Raw genomic sequence first — 22,942 nt, forward strand, 5'->3', positions numbered from 1 at the left:
GGACTTGAAGACATCCAAATTGTAGTCAGGTGGGAAGCAGGCAGACGGAACAGAGTTCCACAGGCGTGCAGTTCTAAGAAAGAAGCTTTGTTCATGGAATCCACGTTTTCATTTAGGCACAGATAAAGAGTGGGGGAAATTTTTCACAGTGGATTCAGCTAGACGGGTGTTTTTCGTGAAAGATTGGCGAGGGGGGACCAGAGATTAGAGTTCAGACGAGCACCTGCCATGGAAATAACGATAAAACAAAGATAGGCTCGTAACGTCTCTTCTGTGGGAGAGAGGTTGCAAGGTAGAGAAAAGGGCATCCCCCACTAAGCCACGAAGTCTATTTTGTACTCTGTCAAGGCATGATAGGCTATTTTTAGCAGCTCCTGCCCAGATATGGCAGCAGTATTCCATCCTTGGACGTACTTGGGTTTTATATAGATAGAGAATTGCATCCGTAGTGAGATATTTTCTGGAGCGGTAGAAGGATCCCACCATCTTTCCAGCAATCTTGACAACAGACTTGATGTACGTGTTCCATTTCAGATCAGGAGTAAAGGTCAAAGCCAGAAGCTTGTCAAAACATGGGGCCTCTCCCAGACAAGAGCCATCCATCCCAATTGATGCCAGATGGGGATCAGAGTGTTGATGATGTAAGGATAGGAGTTTGGTTTTAGATGCATTAAAGGTAACCAGCCACGTCTTCCCCCACTGAACCACGCGCTCGAGATCAGAGGAGAGAGAATCAGAGAGAACTTTGTCATTTACAGCCTTTGATGTGTTGCCGTAGATGGTCATGTCATCAGCATAGATGTCAACGAATGATTTAAGTATGTGTTTAGGGAGGTCATTGATGTAGATCAGAAAGAGAGTTGGGCCCAGGATTGACGCCTGAGAGACTCCAGCATTTATACTGCAGGCCTCTGATTTTTGTCCATCGACCACTACTCTTATGAGCCTATCGGAGAGAAATGATTGAGAAAACATTTCCAGTTATACCGTAGCTGGAAATCTTGTGAAGTAGACCCTTATGCCATACCTTGTCGAAGGCTTTTGATATGTCAAGAGCAATTGCCCTAGAAAGGAAGCCTTTGTCAAGAGATTCACTAATCCTGTGAGATATAACCGTCAGCACATCTGTGGTAGATCTTACTTTATTGTTGAAAATGATAACTACATTAAGTAGTTATCATTGTTTTTTTTTAATGAAAACTCATTTTTTTTTCAGCTATTAAATTTCACTACAATAACGAAGAACTGATATAATCATATAAAAGCTTATGTCTAGAATCCTTATTCTAATTTTGATTAAATATTGAAGTTATTTAAATTAAAATATTCTTTGCATTTTCAGCTACTTTTTGGTGCAAAAATCAGATAATTATTTGTTAACTGCTTTAGTATGTTGTTGCATCAAAATTGTGAAATTGTGAAATTAACATGAGTCACAATTTGTATAAACCAAATTGTTTGCCCATGAAAATGAAAATCCGACTGGATTGTGAAAAGTCGGTGTTTGAATTTACACAAGTGTTTAACAGTTGTGAAACTTCAGTTACCTTTGCTTCTCTTGTTTTGGTTTTTGGTTTTTACTTTTATTGTTGACATGTTTTAGTTTTAGTTTTTCTCATAATTGTACAATCTAGCTCTATTTTTTCTCTCCACCTTTTTCTTTATCTCTCACCCCCCCCCCCTTATTCAAAACCATTTTTATTGCATGACAACAAAAATAAAAAAGTGTTTGCTTTTTTGACATCAATTCAAAAGAATAATTGTCCATGGTTGTCTACTTCCTTTGCTTCTGCAAGGTCATCTGAATCTATGGAGCAATGACTCTCTCTCTCTCTCTCTCTCTCTCTCTCTCTCTCTCTCTCTCTCTCTCTCTCTTCCTTCACTTCTCCCCTTCTCTCTCTTCCTTCACTTCTTCCCTTTCTCTTTCTCTCTTCTTTTGTGAAGCTTCAATAATTTCCCATTTTTACACTTTCAATGTTATCTCTTAAACATATTAATTATATACTAGCAGAACGCGTGGAATTTTCACAGTAATTGAAAATTTCTAAAACCCTTTATAAAAAAATAAAACAAATGACTACAAATTCAAAACAATTTTTTAGCAAATGTTTTTTAACCTTTTAAAACTAAAAAAATTGATTTTAAAAATTTAGATTTTTTCATTGAAAGTTCAACAAGGTAGTTGAGTCATAAGCTTTTAGTTTTCATGTTTAAGCCCATGTAACGGTCATTTATTTTTGAACAGGACTTTTTTTTTTTTTTAAGTTGTAACATTTGAACAAGGTTAGATAACATTTTTCTTATTTTGAGGCTTATGTAATGTGATTTTTTTTCCTTTTAAAACAAACTGAATTATTTTTAAGTTTGTTTAAACTGGTTTACACCATGTTTTTTTTTTTTTTGTGTTTTTTTCACACCTCTTTCCACCTGGACTTTTTTTTTTCTGGGGATTGCTCAGTATCCTTACTACACCACCTCTCGACGCCCGAGCAACTCCGGGTACCCCAGGTAGTATAATATACTAGCAGGGCTACCTGGGGGAAAATATTTAAACTTCTATTGTTTTTCCCTTTCCCACCTTCCATTTTCTTCAAATCTTTCTTTCTTCTCCACCCTGCCCATTCCTTTCTAACTGTATGCACACAAACAACTCTATTTTATGTAATAGATAGCTTGTAGAATTAGTAGGCATTTTCTTTCCAAAGTTAATGCATAATAATACTGAACACTCCCATGATGAAATCCGCCCAAGTAGACACTGAGAGAATAATTTTTCAGTACAACACAAATCAAGAATATACTAACTTTGTTGATGTTTATTTTGTAGTTTTTGATTTTTAGCTGGACATAGAAGCACACAGATAACTGCCTTTTATATAATAGACTAGCCTGGGTGCCCGGCATCGCCCAGGTGTTTGGAGGTGCGTGTTGAGCAAATTTTTTGTCGTCCGAGACATCGAACTTCAAAATGATACCGATCTTGTCAGGATCCGTTGTCTCTGTAAAAAGTTTTTGCAGGACATACAAACATACATACATACATATATTTAAACAGACAGGTGAGATTTATAGTATAGACTAGCAGGGGGTACCTGGCATTGCCTGGTCCATATAAAAAAAGAAAACAAAGTTATGTTAGACTACACTTGCTAAATGATTTTTGTTTTAATGTAATTATTTTTACTCTGCAGTAATTTATATCAGTTTGAAAAAAAAAATCCACTGATGTTGGCCCACGGCTATGAATTCGGAATAGGAGCATGTGAGTGAAAAAGAAAATATTAAATATATTTTCAGATAAAAAAAAAAAAAAATTGTGATTTACGTAAGTAATATTCATGTATTTAATAGTAATCTGATCTTTAAATCAACCCTCGGCTAAATCAATCGCCGATAAAAAAAATTTAAAATATGAAAAATGATTTTTGTTTTAATTTAATCAATCATCAATAAAAAAAAAAAACAATGCCAGTAAATAATAACAAAAATATTTTAAAAAGCTTTTGACTCTGTTTAAATGCAAAAGCTTACAGAAATAAACGTTTTCATGAAATTTGTTAAAAATAAAAACAAAATGTCCGCCGTAAGGTGGGTGTAAACGCAAAAACTAATAGTTTTTAGACAACCCTCTAATCCATTCAGCTGCAGCGATTGTCATAACATGACATTGAAAATTTATATATTTAACATATCCAAGAGATGAACGGTTCACTCATGCGCAGATGTCAAAATCGTTTAGAAAGAGATGATTTTATGTGACCCTCCACCATCACCACCATCAGATTCTGCGGTCGATAAGGTAGAAAACAAAAATGAATATTTTCTTATAAATTTCACATATTTACCTGTACCAGAATCACTCTATTTAGAATTGGATTTTGAAGGTTTTAGCAAGATATACGAACATACACACATACATACACAAAGACGTTTTCCCTTTATATAACAGAAGGCTAGCAAGTTTACACAGCATTGTCCAAAGCAAAAGTGTATAATCTATAAATATAAAAGCGAAAATGTATGTATGTTCGCTTTTTGTGTATGTCCAAGAAAGGCTTTATTCCGAGAAGCGATCGGTCGACTCACTTCTTCTTAAAACTTTTTATATCACATCTAAATCATAATATCTACCAGTTAACAATGGAGGTTGTCTGTCTATTTAATTTGCTCGACTTTGAAAAGCTAAATATTCAACATTTTTTTGATCGCCGCATGTGGATTAGGCTTTTTCGTATAATAAAAGTGAAACTAATTCTGGCGGCATTTTTCCGGAAACGTCCGAAAGCAATCAGCTTTGATCAATGTGGAGTTTCTCCTTATATCAGACAATTGCTATTCAATTTGGACAATCCCCTTTTTATGGGGAGCTGGTTTTCCCACAACATCTTGGGGAAACAAAAAAATAAAAAATACTGCCCCGCAGTAAATAAAATACTGCCCCGCAGTCAAAGTTGATCTCATTAAGTACGGGCACCTGCCAAGTTTTAGTACTTAAATAAATTCAAACATGTTTCCGTTACTATTTCGTGGTGGCCCAGTGGTTAACGTCGCACTTTTTTTTTTTTCACTTTAATTTCCAAATTCGACTCAACGGTTCAGGTTCGATCCTTCATACTTACCTACCAAAATTTTTATTTATTTAACCCCAAACAGAAACACTCAAGTGTTTTGATTTACCTAAAACATCACACGCCTCCAAACACCCGGGCAATGCTGGGTACCCCCCGCTAGTCTATATATATAAAAGCGAAAATGTGTGTGTGTGTGTATGTATGTTCGCTTTTTGTGTATGTCCGAGAAAGGCTTTTTTCCGAGAAGCGATCAGTCGGCTAACTTCTTCTTAAAACTTTTTATATCACGTCTAAATCATAATATCTACGAGTTAACAACAGGGGTCGCCTGTCTATTTAATTTGCCTGAGTTTGAAAAGCTAAATATTCAACATTTTTCGATTGCCGTGTGTAGATTGGGCTTTTTCGTGTAATAATAAAAGCGAAATGATCGCACCAGGAACGTCCAAAAGCAATCAAAAGTTGACGTGATTAATTATGGGCACCTGCCAATTCTTAATACTTAAATAAATTCAAACATGTTTCTGTTACTATTTCGTGGTGGCCCAGTGGTTAATGTTGCGCGTTTTTTTTTTTTTTTTTCACACTTTAATTTCCGACTTTGCCTCAAGGGTTCGATCCTTCATACTTACCTACCAAAACTTTTTTTTTTTTTAAATTTTAACCCCACCCCCACCCCGACAGAAACACCCGGGCAACAAGTTTTTATTATTCTTTTGTTTTGATATACCCAAAACCATTCACACCCCCCAAACACCCGGGCAACAAGTTTTTATTATTCTTTTGTTTTGATATACCCAAAACCATTCACACCCCCAAACACCCGGGCAACAAGTTTTTATTATTCTTTTGTTTTGATATACCCAAAACCATTCACACCTCCAAACACCCGGGCAACAAGTTTTTATTATTCTTTTGTTTTGATATACCCAAAACCATTCACACCTCCAAACACCCGGGCAACGCCGGGTACCCCCCCCCCTAGTCTATGATATCAATCTCACCTGTCTGTTTAAATGTATGTATGTTTGTATGTCTGCCTAAAACTTCCGACAGAGGCAACGGATTTTCACAAGATCAGTATCATTTTGAAGCTTGACCATTCAGACGACAAATATCGAAGAATTGGTTAAAAACATTAATTTCTTTACCCTCAACTGGGCACTTTTCTACAAGGTGGGGTCGCTTTCTTTTTTTTTCTTTTTTTTTCCTTTTTTTTCCCCTTTTTTTTCTTTTTCCTTTTTTTTTTCTTTCTTTTTTTTGCATTGCTATTTTTGCAAATCATTGCATCAGTTGGATTGACTTCACTTAATTTCAACATTTCGAACTTTTGGTTGCGTCATGGCGTAGCGGTAAGACGTCAGATTTTCTTTCACTTTCTTTTCCGCCTTCACCTCGGGTTCAAGTCCGTCTGCATAACTGCCACTTTTTTTGCTCAACGCACACCTCCAAGCACCCAGGCTCGTATTTCTATAATAGATAATGATATAAAACTATTGACATGTTTTTCTTTTTTTCTTTTCCAGAAAAACTTTGAAACATGAAGGACCACAAGCTTTATTCAAGGGAGCAATGTGCAGAATTTTGGTGATTGCTCCGTTGTTCGGCATTGCACAGACGGTCTACTATCTTGGAGTCGCCGAATTTTTACTTGGAATGAGAAAGCTCTGAGTAAAAAAAAAATTACTTAGAAATTTAGGTTTGATTTGGGGTGGGTGGGAGTACAAGGGATGCAGCAACTATCATAATAACATATCATTGGGAATTCCCTACTACGTTGGAATGACAGTTGAATAATACGTCGGAGAGGAATTTCTATTATTTAAAAAAAGAGTGAAAAATATGAGTTGGTCCAAATCCCCAAATCATAACATTGTGTCGTAAATCTCGCTTTTTTTTTTTTTTGTTGTTATGGTTTGTAAACAGTCGTCTTTCGTTTTATTTGTGGTTAACTCAAGGTTTTGTACTTGAGCTAATTGCTGTTACCATGTTCTGGTAGCAAGACTTTAGATACAAGCCTATTCCCTCATATGTAAATGAGGCAATCACGGTACACCGCCATTTTTTTTTTTTTTTTTTAATTTAATTTTTTTTTTTCATTCTCGTATTTTATTTTTAATTTCATTTTCTATTCTTTTTTTTTCCTTCAAGAAATTTGCTTTCAATTTAAGTGTTCCATTTTTTTTTCCTTTGTTTTTCATTCTTCCATTCTGCTTTTGTTTTTTTAATGTCTATTCATTTTGTTTTTTAATGTAAAAGTTTTCTTTAAAAATTTCTTTTCCATTATTTTAAATACTTTTACATTTTTTAATTTTTTTCATTTCTTTATTTTTATTTTTTCTTCATGGAAAGGTTTATTTTTTACAAATTTTTTTTCCTTTTTTTAGATTTAAAAAAAATTTTTCTGTTTTTCTTTTTTTTTTCTTTCCTCCTCTTTTTGTTCTTTCTCTTTTTCTTTCTTTCCCTTTTTTCTTTCTTTCCCTTTTTTCTTTCTTTCCCTTTTTTCTTTCTTTCCCTTTTTTCTTTCTTTCCCTTTTTTTCTTTCTTTCCCTTTTTTCTTTCTTTCCCTTTTTTCTTTCTTTCCTTTCTTTTGTTTTTTTACTTTTTTTATTTTTTCCCTTTTTTCTTTTTATATTTTGTATTCCATTTTTTCATTAAACCTTTTTTTATTTATTTAATGTTAATTCCAAAAAATTTCTTTAAATAAATTTAAATCATAATCATAAATCTATAATCAGGCTACTATATGACCTATGTGTAGAATGCTAATAATTACAAGTCATGTGACTATCACTTGTACTGATTATTGAATCAAAAAGTTGTAGTCAGTTTTAATTCAATATTAGAAAAGCAAAGAATGTATCATTTTTTGTAAAGTTTATTCTGAAACCAGGTGAAAAAAGTTTTTTTTTAGTCTAACGCTGCTGTTATTATAATTGTCATTGCACCTCACTGCTTATACTGAAGACGTGTTTTTGCTTTTTTTCTCTTTACTATTTTTGTAATTTTTAAAATATATATTTTTTTAATGATTTATCATTTATCAATTTAATAACTTTTTTTTTTTAAATACTTTTAAAAATATTTTTATTGAATTATAGAAATTTATTTTAATGTTGCTTTTATCCTAATTTGTGGTTGCAATACAAATATATATATATATATATATATGATTTCAAGATTATGAGGGTTTTTTGAAGCATGAAAACGATGTTATTTTTTTGTATTTTAGCATTATATATATATATATATATATATATATAATGTTAACAATATTTTTCATATTTACCAAAAAAATAAACATTTTAGAAATTACAGAGAAAAAAATAGAATGTTGTTTTTCGTTACTTAGTTATGGAGGGGGGGGGCAATATTTGTTTTAATTTTTTTTTTTTTTTGCATAAAACTTACAAATACTGATATCAAAATATCTATATTTTGTAGTAATATTTTAAAAAGAAAAAAACAAATAAATTCAAAGATAATTGTTACAACAGTTTTTTGGGGTTTTTTTTGCAACTAAAAATTAGGAGGAAACCATTTTATTTTTTAATATTCATAAAACAGTTTAAAAGACGATAGGACAATTATAATGAAAAAAACTTTATTTAAAAATAAGTAGATTATCAAACAGGGATTTATTATATTTCAATTGATAAAACTTAAAATAATTGCCAAGAATGTATTTTATTGTTAGGAATGGTCCAAATTACCTATGATTTTTTGCCATCTCTACTGAAAATTAACTCAATTTAATAAGACTTAACCAGTCTTGACAATAGGGGCGAAAGGTGTAGAATACAAAATATCCATTTCAATAAGTTACATGTCAACAGGTGTATGGAAATGCACTAGAAGAACAAAAATAATTAACAGAATGTCGAGAAAGTCATAAATGTTTTCCATTTTTGCTTACCACTCATATGAAAATGCTAAAAGCAGTGACAATATGGATAGTAGCATAGATTATCTATTATATAAAAAGGGTAGTTGTCTGTGTGTATGTGTATATATGTCAAGCTAAAAGTCAAAAACTACAAAAAAAACACGCATAAGTTGGTATTTTCTTTATTGACATTGCCCTGGATGAATAATATCTAAAAAAAAAAAAAAAAAAAAAAATTTTTTTAAATATGCATTCTTTCACTCTAAATCGACACAGATTTCGTCAAGGGTAAGATAGGGGAGGGTCGATTTTTCAGTTATTTTCATGTACTAACTAAAGAGAAGCTACTCTGATTTTTTTTCACGGAGTTAATTCCTTTATGCCAACTCACATTGTGTGAGTACGTCTAGAAAGAAGAATAGTCAAAGAAGAAAACCGTCTAAGGATAGGGATTGGTAAAGAGAGAGATAGAAGTCATGTCTTGCTTGTTGGTTGAGTTCCTTCTGACGAGTTGTCTGTGTTTTCTCCAATTGGTGAAAAATAGTTCCTAAGGGGCTGATGAAATCTATCCCCTCTGTCAACCAATTGGTCAGTTGTGGCCAAATCGCTTAGCATAGAGGCATTAATTTGCAGAAGGAAATAGTTCATTTTTTTTGCTGTTACAAACTCTCAAAACACCAGAACTTTTTAATAGTATATAGATTAGGACTTCCCGCAATTTTTTTTTTTTTTTTTTTTTTTTATCTGATTTTATGAAATAGATGTTTCTGGGTATAAATATGAGCAAATTTTTTAATTTTTTTTTTATTACATTTTCACCCCAAATAAGGCACATTGCCACTTTGATGTAGGGGGGGGCTACTATCAGGGACATAAGCTACAGCGGTACTATGTGGGGAGTTGGGCAGCAAGATGTCGGTTAACGTTACACTTGAACTTCTGCATGTCAGTACAGTTGGGGAAGCAGGAACCTGAAATGGAATTCCAAAGTCTAGCGGTTCTGGGGAAGAAACTACTGGAGTAGAAGGCTCTCTTACATCTAGGGATATCAACTGTGAAGGGGTGGGATTTTGCTCCTTGTCGGGTTTGTTGGGGGTATTTGTGTCGAGGGGAGTACAAGTGCTTGCAGTTCTTCAGAGCATTCACTGTTAAAGTACTTGTAGAACAAGCAGAGGGATACTACATTTCGTCGATGGGGCAGAGGCTGAAGCTTAGATTCAGGAACTATTAGGTTGGCGACTCTCTTTTGAACCTTGTCTAGGAGTGAGAGACTAGTAGCAGATGCATCAGCCCAAATATGACAATAATACTCCATACATGGGCGAATGGTGGCCTTATAGAGGTACAGGATACTTTCGGGCGTTAGTAGTTTTCTAGCACGGTAGAGAGAAGCTACCTTTTTCGCAGCGATCCTGGCAATGCTCTCAATGTAATTGTTTCAACTCGTGTTTCCTGCGAACGTTAGGTCAAGGAGTTTAAAAGATGTACTTTCAGATAAAGAGTTTTTGGTCATTGCTATTGTCATCAGAAAATAATTGTGACAAGGGGAGATGATCAAATAGTTAATAAAAAAGGAAAAAGCGTTAAGGGATTTGGAATACATCTCAAGTATAACCGTTGTTATAAAAGAATTTTCGAAAAGATAATTCTTTGAGTCCTTGGGATGAAAAAATTAAAATGAAATTTAAAATCTGATCAGTGTTCCCCATCTTACATGTTTTAAAGTCACAGCATTGAAGGAAACAAGTTTAGTCTTGACAGCATTGAATGTGACCATCCATTTTGTTGTTTGATAAAGGATTTAATTTTTTGGAAAAATTAGTACATCAGGTAGAAAAATGAAGAAAAATGCTGCAACCTTCATCAATGTTTTTTTCAATCGAAAAATAACATGGATTTTACAGCCAACGGAGATCATAAGTTACAGTGAACGAAACGTTGTGCCAATAACAGCTAAGATGAGAATAATTGTTCAAACAATCAAAACAATCCAAAAACATTTCTTAAATCAGTTATCTCCCCTACATCATTAAGATGGGCAAAAGGAAGGTCTTTTTCCTGTTTTTAATGAAACTCTTGTCGTATGAAATGTGTTTGTTTAAAATTAATAATCTACACAAACACTGATTAATATTACAGACAACAAGGGGAGATAATTCGTTGTTTTTGTACTAACAAATTATGTAAGACAAAATTATGGTTTAATTGACAGATATGTAAACCTGACTGTAACTTTACTACTTGGCCTTCCAGTTGGGATCAGATTTAATAATTGATGGATAAATGGATGAAGATGATCCTTCAGTTTCTCTCATTTCATTTTCCCTCAGTCAAATTTCTCAGAAATCAAGGGGCCCTCTACTTGGGGCTGGCACTTAGATTCTATATGAGATACATAGTTTGAATGTTCTATTGACGTTTTTTATCTCTCAAATACTGAGTTAGTAAAGAAGTTGAGGATATAATTTTCTTCTCCTCAATTAATGATTTCAATTTCTTTTCTTTTTTTTTTTTTCCTTTTTTTTTTGACTCTTATTGGATAATAATTCATATAGTCTGGTGGAGTATCTAGCTTCGTGTTGCTACTTGAAAAAGATGCGCCATTTCTCGTAAAAGCCAGTGTATATTAGCCATAGTGAAGTAATCTTATTTGGGCTGCAAATACTATGTTATTTTGAATATTTGGCCAGGATTTACTTGTAGAGAAAAAATATCCTCATGTCAGGTTGTTCTAAAAAAAAAACGTTGCACAGAGAGACCTTAGACATTCAAGGACAGTATCTAGTAGGTATTCAAGTTCTCTCCAGTAAGCATTCAAGTTTTAAGTGTGCAAGAGAAAATAATTACTGACCCACCCACTATCACATTTTTGATGACCTTGTGCCTAATTTTAGATTAAATTTTATACTTCATTGGCAAATAGATACATTAAAGTGTAATACCTGTTCTGTCTTCAGTCGGTGATGGAGAAGTCTTTCTAGACTGAGGCAATTTGTATTTTGTTCCAATCTAGACTGCCTCTTCTTGGAGAGCCAAACTTTTCCTTGCATAAAAATAACGATCTTGTGTCTAACTCTGCCCTCGTGGGGAGTTAAGTAGGAACTGTAAATTTATAACAGTAGATATATTCAAACGGCAGCTAAACCGTCTTTCTTTTTTGTTCTTGCGTGTGTGTGGTGTCCCAAAACTAACCATCTATTTTGAAATATAAATTAGCATCAAAATAGGTGTTTAATTTTGGGACACCCTATATAGAGCTGGTTCAAACTAATTCGACTATATGCTAAAATATTGGGAAAAATAAATTGTTTGATCAAAAATGATACATGAAACAGCAGCTAATTATTGGTAAATAAAATTCAAAATTGAATGAAGAGGAGTGAAAAATAAAAAAAGAAAAAGAAGAAACATTTCCAACAATTTTTCATTGCTTGTACACGTTATAATCTTATTTATGTATAATGATAGATTTTGTGGCATTATTTTTTTTATCTGGAAACAGTGATATGAGTCCAGAACATTTTTGATTATGATTTATTTTTTATTATTATTTGAACTTGCATCTTCATCTTTGCTGTTTTTATCCCCAAAGTTCTGCTGATTTTGTTTTTCTGAGGCTTTCATAAATTTTTGCGTGGAATTTATTAAAATCTATACAATTTCAATATATATATATATATATATATATATATATATATAATTCTTTTCATTTCTAACCTAAATGTTCCAGAGTCAGTTTTATTTGTATACTTTTTATATTGTTACAATTCTGGCCCTTCTCCTTGTCTGATGAGAAGCATTTAGCTTTGAAATACCATGGTCTAAAGAAATTCTTTTTTTTTTTTTTTTTTTTCTCCTCTCAGTTTTGTCTCTATCGATCTGATTAGTTAATAAAAGTTCTATGCAACTTTTAATCGATCATCTTTTTAATATATATATATATATATAGATATATATATATATATATATTAGCTGTACCTATCCAGAAAGTCCTTTTAGTTTTTAATTTTTATGTTTGCACATTTTCTTATGTGTCACGTTGGTACAGTGGTAACGTCACTAACTTTGAATGCTACACTGAAAAAAATAAAAGTTCTAGTTTTAAGGGACACAACGTGTTTTTTATATCTATCAAGTAATGAGTTCATTCCCTTGGTGATTTTCATTAAAATATATATATATATATATATAGTCATCCGCATACAGTACTCTTTCGCTGTTTCACAGCTCATCCGTGCGGCTGAACAGGGAACTGCCTCAAGCCAGGATCGAAACCCGACCGCCCAAATGACAGTCAAGGCTTCTCACCATTGCGCTATGCGGCTGCTGCTGTGTGGGTAATGAATTAACGACGTTTTGACATCGTCCAAATGCCTCCGCTCGATTTGTTTGCACAAAGAGCGTCGCTTAATACGCTAATGGCAGTTTGTATATCACTTCCCAGTATGCTTAACCCAAGATAGGGAGCCTTATATATATATATATATATATATATATATATATATATATATATATATATATCTCCAGTCATAGCTGAAAAATGTTTTTATATTAGCAGTTGTCCTAGCAGAAAAATCTGAACACAAGTAAAATCCATAAAATTTGAAAACTTTTTATTGATGTTTAGTTACTGTTCATATTTTTATTCTCATGAAATTATACATCAAGTGTATACTTTTGACTTTAATCTTATATATATATATATATATATATATATATTATAAATATTTTAAGGGATTAGAAAAACAGTCTAAAGAGCAGAGTATATTTTAATGTATTAGTAAATTCATTAATACAATTAAACTAAAATAAACGAAAACAGTGCTCGTTGTAATGTAGATACATAATAAGCTCGATAGGCATATATATCCTAGAGCTATTTTAATATTGAGTAAGATGATTGATAATTTGTAATTAAAATTAAAAATCGGTTTCACAAGGAAGAACAAACAAAATTAATAAATTGTACGATCGTTTCAAAAACAATGTTTTATTGAGATAGACAATAAGTCTTGGACAATAATTTTATCATTTAGTTTTTTTAAAACATCAGCAAAAATATTGGATGGGTTTTTTTAAAATATATTATAAATATATATATATATATATATATATATATATATATATATATATATATCATGGACTCTCATCGATTTTGACATATAAGTTTCTTACAACTTTGTCTATTTCACCATGTGTGAGAGTCGCAGATGACATTTCAGTCCAGCCAATGATCTACAAAGAAGTCCACAAATTGTGCAAGAGTGGACAAAAAAGGAAACGAACCAAGTTGTGTTCATCAACCTTTCGTCTTTATTATCCAAAAAAGGTCTTACAATAAAGATGAAACGTTGAACAAATAACTTTGTTTGTTCCTTTTTTATATGTATATATATATATATATAGAGAGAGAGAGAAATAAAAAAGAACAAACCGAGTTATGTGTTCATCAACGTTTCGTCTTTATTTCGAGACTTTTCTCTCTCTTCTCTTTTTTTCTCTGACGTTTTTAGAAATAAAGATGAAACATTTATGAACACATAACTTGGTTCCTTTTTTATTTCTCTATTTTGTCGGAATACTATTTCCATTATTCTCATCATCATCATCATATATATATATATATATATATATATATATATATATATATATATATATATATGCAAGAGAGAGATATTTGTAATTTTTCACAAAAGTTTTCTTGTTAAATGTAGACATGTTTAGTCTGTCGGTTGGTGTGCACATAAAAAAGCCCTAGAACATACCTGCGGAATCAGCATGATAAAAATATAACTTAAATGAAGATACAAGTTGAAATTAGTTATAGAGTTGCTGAATAAATTTTTGGCCAAATTTCCAATACCTCATTCAAACATTTTTTTTTCTTTTTCTCTTTTTTCATTTTCTTTTTACATCTATTTTTTCTCTTTTTTTCTTCGACTTTTTTTAGATTCAAAATTACATATCAGTATTTAAATCAAGTTATGAAATTGTTTCATATTTTAATGTTTTTTTTTTTTTTAAGTTTCTATATCTGCTGCCATATTGAATATTCAACATGGGAGCCATATTGAATATTCATCGTACTGACTGCCATATTTTATTTTCTAGTAATGATATTGAATAGTTTATGTTTTTATTACAATATTGAGTATTAACTTTCAAAGCAACATGGAATATATTATATATTTAGTTTATGGGTTATTTTGAATATGTGTTTTAATATTGAATAATTGAGTTCATAGTGAGGAATTAATGTATTTATGAGCATATTGAAGAAGTTATAGAAGCCGAAATAGTGTAGCTCTAAACACATAAGATGGGGAAAACCAATCAAAATTCACATATCTTTTTCATTCCTCATCTCAAGGATTCAAATAATTATTTCTCTGAATTCTTTTTAACAATGGCTTGATTGAGATAACATTCCAAATTCCTTAACACTTTTTTTAGCTAATAATTATCTGATTATCTCCCCTTGCCACAGTTATTTTCTGATGATGTTGCACTTCAATTATATTTCGTACTATAAGCAGTATTTAGTGTAGAGGTTATTTTGAATGCATCACATTATTTTCTGTGGTAAGCAACTCTGTATGGATGGATACAGAGTTATGAATTCTTAACATTTAAATCCATTTTGTGTGTGTGCAACCCATTGAGTGTTTTTCTTCTCAGCGTTGCCTGCCAACACCAATTTTGAATATTTAATATATCTTCCATGTTGCTATATTGTATCAGTATTGAATATTTATTTGATTTCTATGATGTTAAAGATTTAGCATTGAATATTGCATATAAGTAAAAATATAGAATAAATTTCAGAACTTATTACTTTTTGTAGCAGCCATATTAAATAGTTTAAGCATCTGATAGTTAAACATTCTTTTTTTTTTTTATATTTCAAAGATTTGAAAATATTTTTTCCAAAGAAGGTAGATTTGAAATTTCTTTTTAATTTTTAAAATATCGAATTTTTAAATATTTTTTTTTATTTTTAAAATATAAAGAATTTGAAAAAAATTTTTTAAAGAAGCTAGAGTTTTAAATAATTTTTTTTTTTTTTTTTCAAAATATTAAAAGTTTTTAAATCATTTTTATTTACTTTTTCAAAAAAAAATAGTTTTAAATTCATTTTCAAAAATCTAGAATTTGGAAATAATCTTTTTTTTTCAAAACATTTAGAATTTGAAAATCATGTTTTTAACGCAGAATCTGAAAATTATTTTTTTCAAAAGACTGTATATTTGAAACAAAAAATTTTTTTTCAAATCTAGAATTTTAAAATCATTTTTAAGACAATATGAATTTAAATTCTGTTTTAATATCAAAAAGCTAAAAAAAAGTTTGTTTTTTTTTAAAAAACTACAATTTTGGATTTTATGTTTATTCAAGATGGCGAGAATTTACATTAAAAAAAAAAAAAAAAAAAAAGTTCTACGTTTTTCTCTCCATCCTGAAAATCATGTAAAAATCACACAAAAAATATTACTCTCATTATAGGTGGGAGATTTTTTTTTTTTCTTTTAAAATATTTATTTAGGGAGAATTATTGTCAGAAAACTTTCTGTTTTGGAAATTTTTTAGATGTTGATTGACAATTTGTATTATTCAGACTAGCATTCTCATCTCATGTTATTTATTTTATTTCTGCCAATGTCATTTCCGCCCTCTTCAAGTGCATCTTGTTGAACTCGGGAGTTTTTATGTCGAACTTGGGTTTATGCTGCAATGGATGAAGGCGATGAGTAATATTTAGTTCTAAGTAACAGTCTTATGTAGGTCATTCTGCAACAAAGCTGCTTACACTGGGTTATCAGCAGCAGCAATATTCAAATGACCAAGATGGCTGTACGATGTGATATCACAGCAGATATAAAAAGGACACACATGTTCAGAGAAGCACGTATTCCAGATGTGTTCGAGATGCATGGGTCAGAGCAGAGGCGAGAAGTCGCACGCATCTGGAGAAAGGAGAAATGAATTGTTTAAATATTTAGAAAAAATGTGTTGTTGGTAATACCAGATATAAAGGTTTTTCTTTAAAAAAAAAATGCATTGAGTTTTTTTTTCCTTTCTTTTGTTTCCATGCGACAAATTAAATTGTTAAATGTAACAATTCTGAGGGGAAAAAAAAATGAACTTGCTCAACATTTCTGCCCGGCCATGGCTTTGATCTCTCAAACTACCAGTAATTCCACTGAACTTCTTGTATATCCAAGAATTATAAATGCCGCAAAGTTGCACGCAACTCTCTTTCCACAAACTGAGCTGAGAAACTTTCCTCTTTTTTTTTTTTTTTTTTTTTTTTTTTTTTTTTTTTTTTTGAGATGAGGATTGGTTATTCGTATTATTTGGATTCATTGGACTACTGTTCTCACCTTGAGTGATTTTCACAACGTTTCGGTCAATATAACCTCCAACCTTTTTCAAATGTATCTTGTCGAACTTATACACCTGAAGAAGGTCGGAGGTTACATCGACCGAAACATTGTGAAAATGACACTCAAGATGAGAACAGTAGTTTAATGAATCCAAATAATATGAATTTCCTCTTTTTGTTGAATAACAAAAAATAAAATAAATTTAACATTTTTCTCTGGTCATGGCTGATGGGATGAGAACAATCTACCTCTGTCAATTAAATAACTAAAAGGTTCAGAATTAAATCTGTATAGATTTCAGAGTTCAACAAGATGCACATGTAGAACATTGGAATAATTAGCTGAAGTGAACATTGCAAATGAGGACAGTCGTCTGAATAATCCAGATGATGCATGAAATTTTCTGTCAAGCAAAAAAAAAAAAAAAAATTTGCTAAAGATGAATTGTTATTCCAAGTTAAAAATTGTTAATGGACTTTTTACATCCAATGATTTAAAAAAAAAAAAAAAAAAAAATATTGTTATAACTTTGGTTTTTATTTATTTTTTTATTTTTATTTTATTTATTTTTTTTCTTATAAATTGTTTGCTACAAGTCAATCTGGCACAAATATCATCATAAACCTTGCAAACATTTATTCATGGATGGCCCGCAACAGCTATTTCCATCTTGCCTGAACACAGTGACAATCTGGTTATTGGCATAGAATATACAACATTGATTGACAAAAGTGATGCTACAACACATGTTCAGAAATGTGTGAACTGGAATTTCCTTCACATTAAAAACCGACATTGTGGAAGGGGGACAACTAAATAGGAAGAACAAAAACAGAAAAATACCAGCAGAGAACAAAGAAAAAAGTTGTAAAGATAGAAGCAAAAATTATTGGAATAGGATATTAAGAATGTGTGTGTGTGTGTGTGTGTGTGTGTGTGTGTGTAATAAATATATATATAAGTATTTGATGAAACTGCAAGTAAGTCAAAGATCTTACTTGATAACAAAAAGTGAAGCGGAGGGAATATGGTGGCGAAAAAGGTGATTTCACGTGAATGGATAGTCTGGTGAAAGGTAGAAAAATATATATGGCAATTAAGCTACACAGAATATTCCGCGTTTCATGCACACTAGGATTCTTCAGGCTTATGCAAAGAGTTCTTGTAGTCTCGCGTTTTTATATACGCATATTCTATTGAATTTGTAGTTAGCCAATCAGTTTCCTAGTTTCCACCACTCCATTCCTAATCAGCCAATGGACAGGCACTTACAGAACAAAAACCCTCTACCTAGCTCTACCTATGTATTGAGCACTGTTGAAGTAAATAATACTTTGTTTATGCATAAAATTATACTTTTGTATATTAATTTATGTGATTAAATGAAGTAGTCATATATATATTTGTTCATCGTTTTGAGGACATAATCCTATCAAAGTGCTCGATTACAAAGAAAAAATTCCAATGTAAGATCTTAATATTTATTTATTTATTGAAACTGTACCAATGTTTTTCTGACCTTCTGTAAAGTTTAAATAAATATATATGATGATATATCCTTGTGTCGATTTTAACATATGAGCACCACCACAGCAACTAAGTTGCTCAGAGTTAACCACACTTTTTGGTACAACTGCTAATCTTTGTTGGTGCACAAGACAGAGCAGACAGTAAACCTCAGGTTTTACATCAGAGTTTTTCCTTCTTGATGCATATCTTTACAAAGATTGAGAGTGCATCTCTCCCAGTAAATTAAACGCGTCTTCAGATACCAACCTGCAAATTTCTACATTACAGCACTGTATGTACAGTGCCTAGCCTTTCCAAATGGCCACCCATCTGGTATTGGTTAGGTTCAATGTTACTTAACTTCGGTGATCTGTTGACAACTGGTGTATCAACATTTTATATATATGAAACACTAAATTATTAAACTGGACTAGCTTCCTAGAAAGTTGTGAAAATGTACAAAATCCTAATACTAGTTTATGTCTGCCCTTTGAACAGTGTTGGTATGTCAATTTTCATTTTCACCTAGATTCTAACACTTTATAGTTAGTACAAAGAAAAGTATTTGTGAAAATTTATGAGAAAAAAAATGTGATCCTTAGTTTTTGTATAAGAGAGTAAGCAACTATGGATTCTTTTTTTTTTTTTGTAAAAACCTTAGAATTTGTGTTTTAAATGTATTTATTTGCTTCCCCACCAAAGCAAATTAGGCACAAGGCCGTTTTTAATGTGGGGTAAAAACCAGCTCCCCTAAAAGTAGGCAAAAGGGGGGCACTCTGGTTACCAAAAATAATAATTGTCCCAGTATAGAGGGTTTCCCCTCCATTGACTGGTACAAATTATCTTAAGTGCAGCATCTGCAAAACAGATACTACACTTTGATCCCGGCCCGAAGGCCAATGTTTTAAAACAAAAAAAAAAATCTGTTTTTTGTCAAAATTAAAGGGGGGGGGGGGCTAGTTTTAAAAATATATTTAAGAGTTTTTATGTCCTATTAATTTACTTAAATTGAAAAAAAAAAACACGTATTCGATTAAAAACAAATCTGTTGGTGTAGTATTGTCATTAATGTTCAGAAAAACAATTTTTTGGTAATTAGGGTCTTCCATAACTAAAAAGAAAATGATTTTCATCGATAAATGTTTATAGGGATTTTTTAAGATGAGGATTGATTATCTGTATTATTCCGATGACTTCTCTCAATCAGGATCCCTGGACCTTGGAATAGACTTCCAAGGGAGGTAATAAATGCACCAACAACATTTGAAGGTGAATTTGGAAAGGTGTTGGACAACTATATAAGTTTCTACCACTGTTTCCCTACATGACAATTGGAGTATGATGGTTTTATTTTTTGCAAATTGAATATTGCCATCTTGGTTGTTATTTTCACAACATTTTGGTTGATGTAAACCTCCAACCTTCTTCAGTACATCTTTTTAAATTTGAGGAATCTTTGGATAAAACTCGGAAACCTATATAGAATTTGAAACTGAACGCTTTAGGGTTTGACACAAATATTCTCAAGTTTGAAAAAAATTCCACCTGAAAGGGTCAGAGATTACATTGGTCAAAACATTGTGAAAATAACGACGAAGATGAAACTAGTGGTCCGGATAATACAGCTTATTAGCAAAAATTATTCAAAATTTTAAGTTCAGTCAGGGGTTGGGAAGGTGTCTCTTTGGTGCTTGTTTGCATTGGTGATCTTTTAAACCAACATATTTCAGGTGAAAACATTATTACGTACTTACGTGTCATGGCAAAATTAATACAAATTCCAAAAATTATGAAAAATGATTCAGTAGAAAAATATTTTGAACAAAAAATCAGCCATAATTATATTCTGAAATGCGTTGGTTTAAATAAGACAGACCCTTACAGTTTTAAGTCAAGGGTTATCTCCCTTGTCTGTCATACTGAATTGTTCACACAACTCTTCCATATTGAAACAAATAATAAAACTCGATAATTCAATAGATTCTATTTTTATTTGTAATTATTTTTCTACTGGATTATTTTTTGTAATTTATACTAATTTTTCCATGACCTGCAAATATGTAATGTTTTGACCTGAAATGGGTTGGTTTAAAAAATCACCAATCTTGTCCATTGAGACCCTAAAAATATACATGCTTGTATGGATTTACAATCATTCCAAGGCTTTATATACAATTTCATGTGTATAGGTCAACTCTACTCGTATAATATTTAGGTGATAATATTCTGATTTTTGATTTGTAAGATAAAAACGTTGACTTGTAGGAACACAATTTGCAGTATATTTATTTTCATATTGTTGTTGTTGTTGTTGTTATTGTTGTTGACTTAAAAAAACAAAAATAAATTTTCTTTGTTTTGGGGGGTCATGATTTTTTGTTTTTTTGAGTTTTTTTGTTTTGGTTTTGCTTCACGTTGCAAATAATTTTACTCTAATACCGTTTTTTTTTTTTTTTTTTTTTTAACTGATACAAAGAAATTTTGTTTTAAAATTTTTTCTGTAATATCTTTGCTTTAAAAAATGTATTTACATTATAAGACCTACTTTTTTTTTTTTTTTTTTAAATGGCTCTTGTTTTTTTTGTTTTGTTAATTTTTTTTTATTCTCATGTATAATCATTGGAGATGAAAAAATTGTTTTAAAAAATTTGATATTCCCCCACCCCTTCCCCAACAACCCCTATCTCTTCCCTTACCCCAATTTAAAAGACACAAAAAACATGTGATAAATCATGTTTACAATTCAATTTTATATCTAGTCTCCAGATTGTTGGGTATAATTCAATTTAAATCAAAGAAATTTTTGGTGAACCTGAACGAGAATCACCCCCTCTATAATTTTAATTGATATTCTGCAGTTGGTATTTTTTTACGACCTAACCCAGCATAGTATAAACACACCTAACCTCCCCATATTATGAACAGCTTTCGAAATAAGCATCCCAACCACGAAAACTATATTACATACTAAAACATACTATAAAATTATAGGGGGAGTTGATGCTCATCAGGTCCACCAAATTTAATCCTAAAATACTTTCTGTTAACACACACACATATATATATATATATATATTGGAAATGGTAATTAATAAAAACTGAAGAAAGTGCTCAATACTTTTGTAGAGCAAATATGCGTTTTACTTTTTATTACCGTATCTTTCTGTTAAGTTATGTAACTTAACAGAAAGATATGGTAAAAAAAAAATAAAACGTATATATATATATATATATATATATATATATATATATATATATATATATATATATATATATATATATATATGATGCATTTGGTAGAAAAACAATGTAAGCGCCACTTGATACTTTTCATAAAAAAAAGAAGTTAAATATTTGAAGCATAACGATACTTCTTTGAACCTTTAAATGAGGTTTAATAATTGTGTAATGGCAGAAATTTATTAACTATTTAAATACGAAAATCTTACAATATCATTCACAGATAAAGTACAAATTTAACCAGGTATACTTATAAAGCATATAAAGGTCAGTGCAGTGAATAATACAGAACAGTAAAACACTTTATATTGAAGATATTGATATTTCTATGCTAAATTAAATTACATAAATATAAAAAAATATCTGCTGTGATAAGATCTAATGTATTACAAAAGGACTTACAAAATTAAATTTTTTTAGATGTTCGACTTTAATGAACAACAATGATGTTAGTGATCGTTGATTTGCAAGTCTGGAAAAATCAAAACAAATAGAACATAATTAGGCAGAGAATTTAAATAAAATCCATGGTCTTAAGTATCTATATTTAAACAGACGTATATAAAATATTTAAACATTTTTTTTTTCACATAAATACTTTGAATTCAGCAATGTTTTTTTTTTTTCTTTTTTTTTTTTGTGATTAGATTCTCCTTGATATTTTATGTTTTTTTTTTTGTTTTTTTTTTGCAACAAAAATCTCATAATTTTAACTTTCGGTGCTTACGTTTTCCTTCCATCGAACGCGTTATACAAATATAGATATAATGCAATTAGGTTATCAGAAAGTATATTTTTAATAAAAACTTATCAAGACAGAAAAGGTTCAACACTGTTAAGAGAAGCTATTATATATATATATATATATATATATATATATATATATTAAGTAAAAGAGGAAGAAAATAAGTCATAACAAAACTTTATTATAATATCAGAACGATAAGGAAAAGTAAAAGAGAGAAAGAAGAAAAAAAGAAGCCTCTTTAGGTCATAGCATTTCGAAGCTAAATGCTTCCCATCAGAAGGGGAGAAAGGCCAGAATTATACAAAATGTAAATATAGATAGAAACTGGCTTTCGATTGGAAATGAGACTGATTAGAAATCTTTAAAGTAGGTATAAAATATAAGATAGCGACATTTGAAAAATGAAAAAAATAACGAGAACTATTAAAATCATAAATAAGATAGGTTGAGAGATTCCAACGAGAGAAAGATGTATATTTATATGAGTGGGGTCACCAACAGTTATGTTTTTTTAAAACTTATTCTATTATTCCATATTTTTATTTTTTCATTATTTAGATCATTGTAATAATTTTTTCAGTCATTGAAATAGTTTTTAACACGT

General features: G+C 30.8%; 1 protein-coding gene across 2 annotated transcripts in view; it reads left to right on the forward strand.

Annotated features, from left to right (window-relative positions):
- LOC145263064 (mitochondrial glutamate carrier 1-like) overlaps positions 1 to 20,722 on the forward strand; it is a 200,362-nt gene extending 179,640 nt beyond the window's left edge. For both annotated transcript variants that reach the window (XM_080119921.1, XM_080119920.1), the window contains exon 10: positions 6,098 to 20,722. In XM_080119921.1, the coding sequence (XP_079976047.1) occupies positions 6,098 to 6,242 (145 nt within the window). In that variant the 3' untranslated portion in view covers positions 6,243 to 20,722. The remainder of the gene's footprint in view (positions 1 to 6,097) is intronic.
- The last annotated feature ends 2,220 nt before the right edge of the window (positions 20,723 to 22,942 follow it).

This window comes from Euprymna scolopes, chromosome 38 (genome assembly GCF_053919585.1).
Source record: "Euprymna scolopes isolate OS-2025 chromosome 38, ASM5391958v1, whole genome shotgun sequence".
Classification (NCBI taxonomy): Eukaryota; Metazoa; Mollusca; class Cephalopoda; order Sepiida; family Sepiolidae; genus Euprymna; species Euprymna scolopes.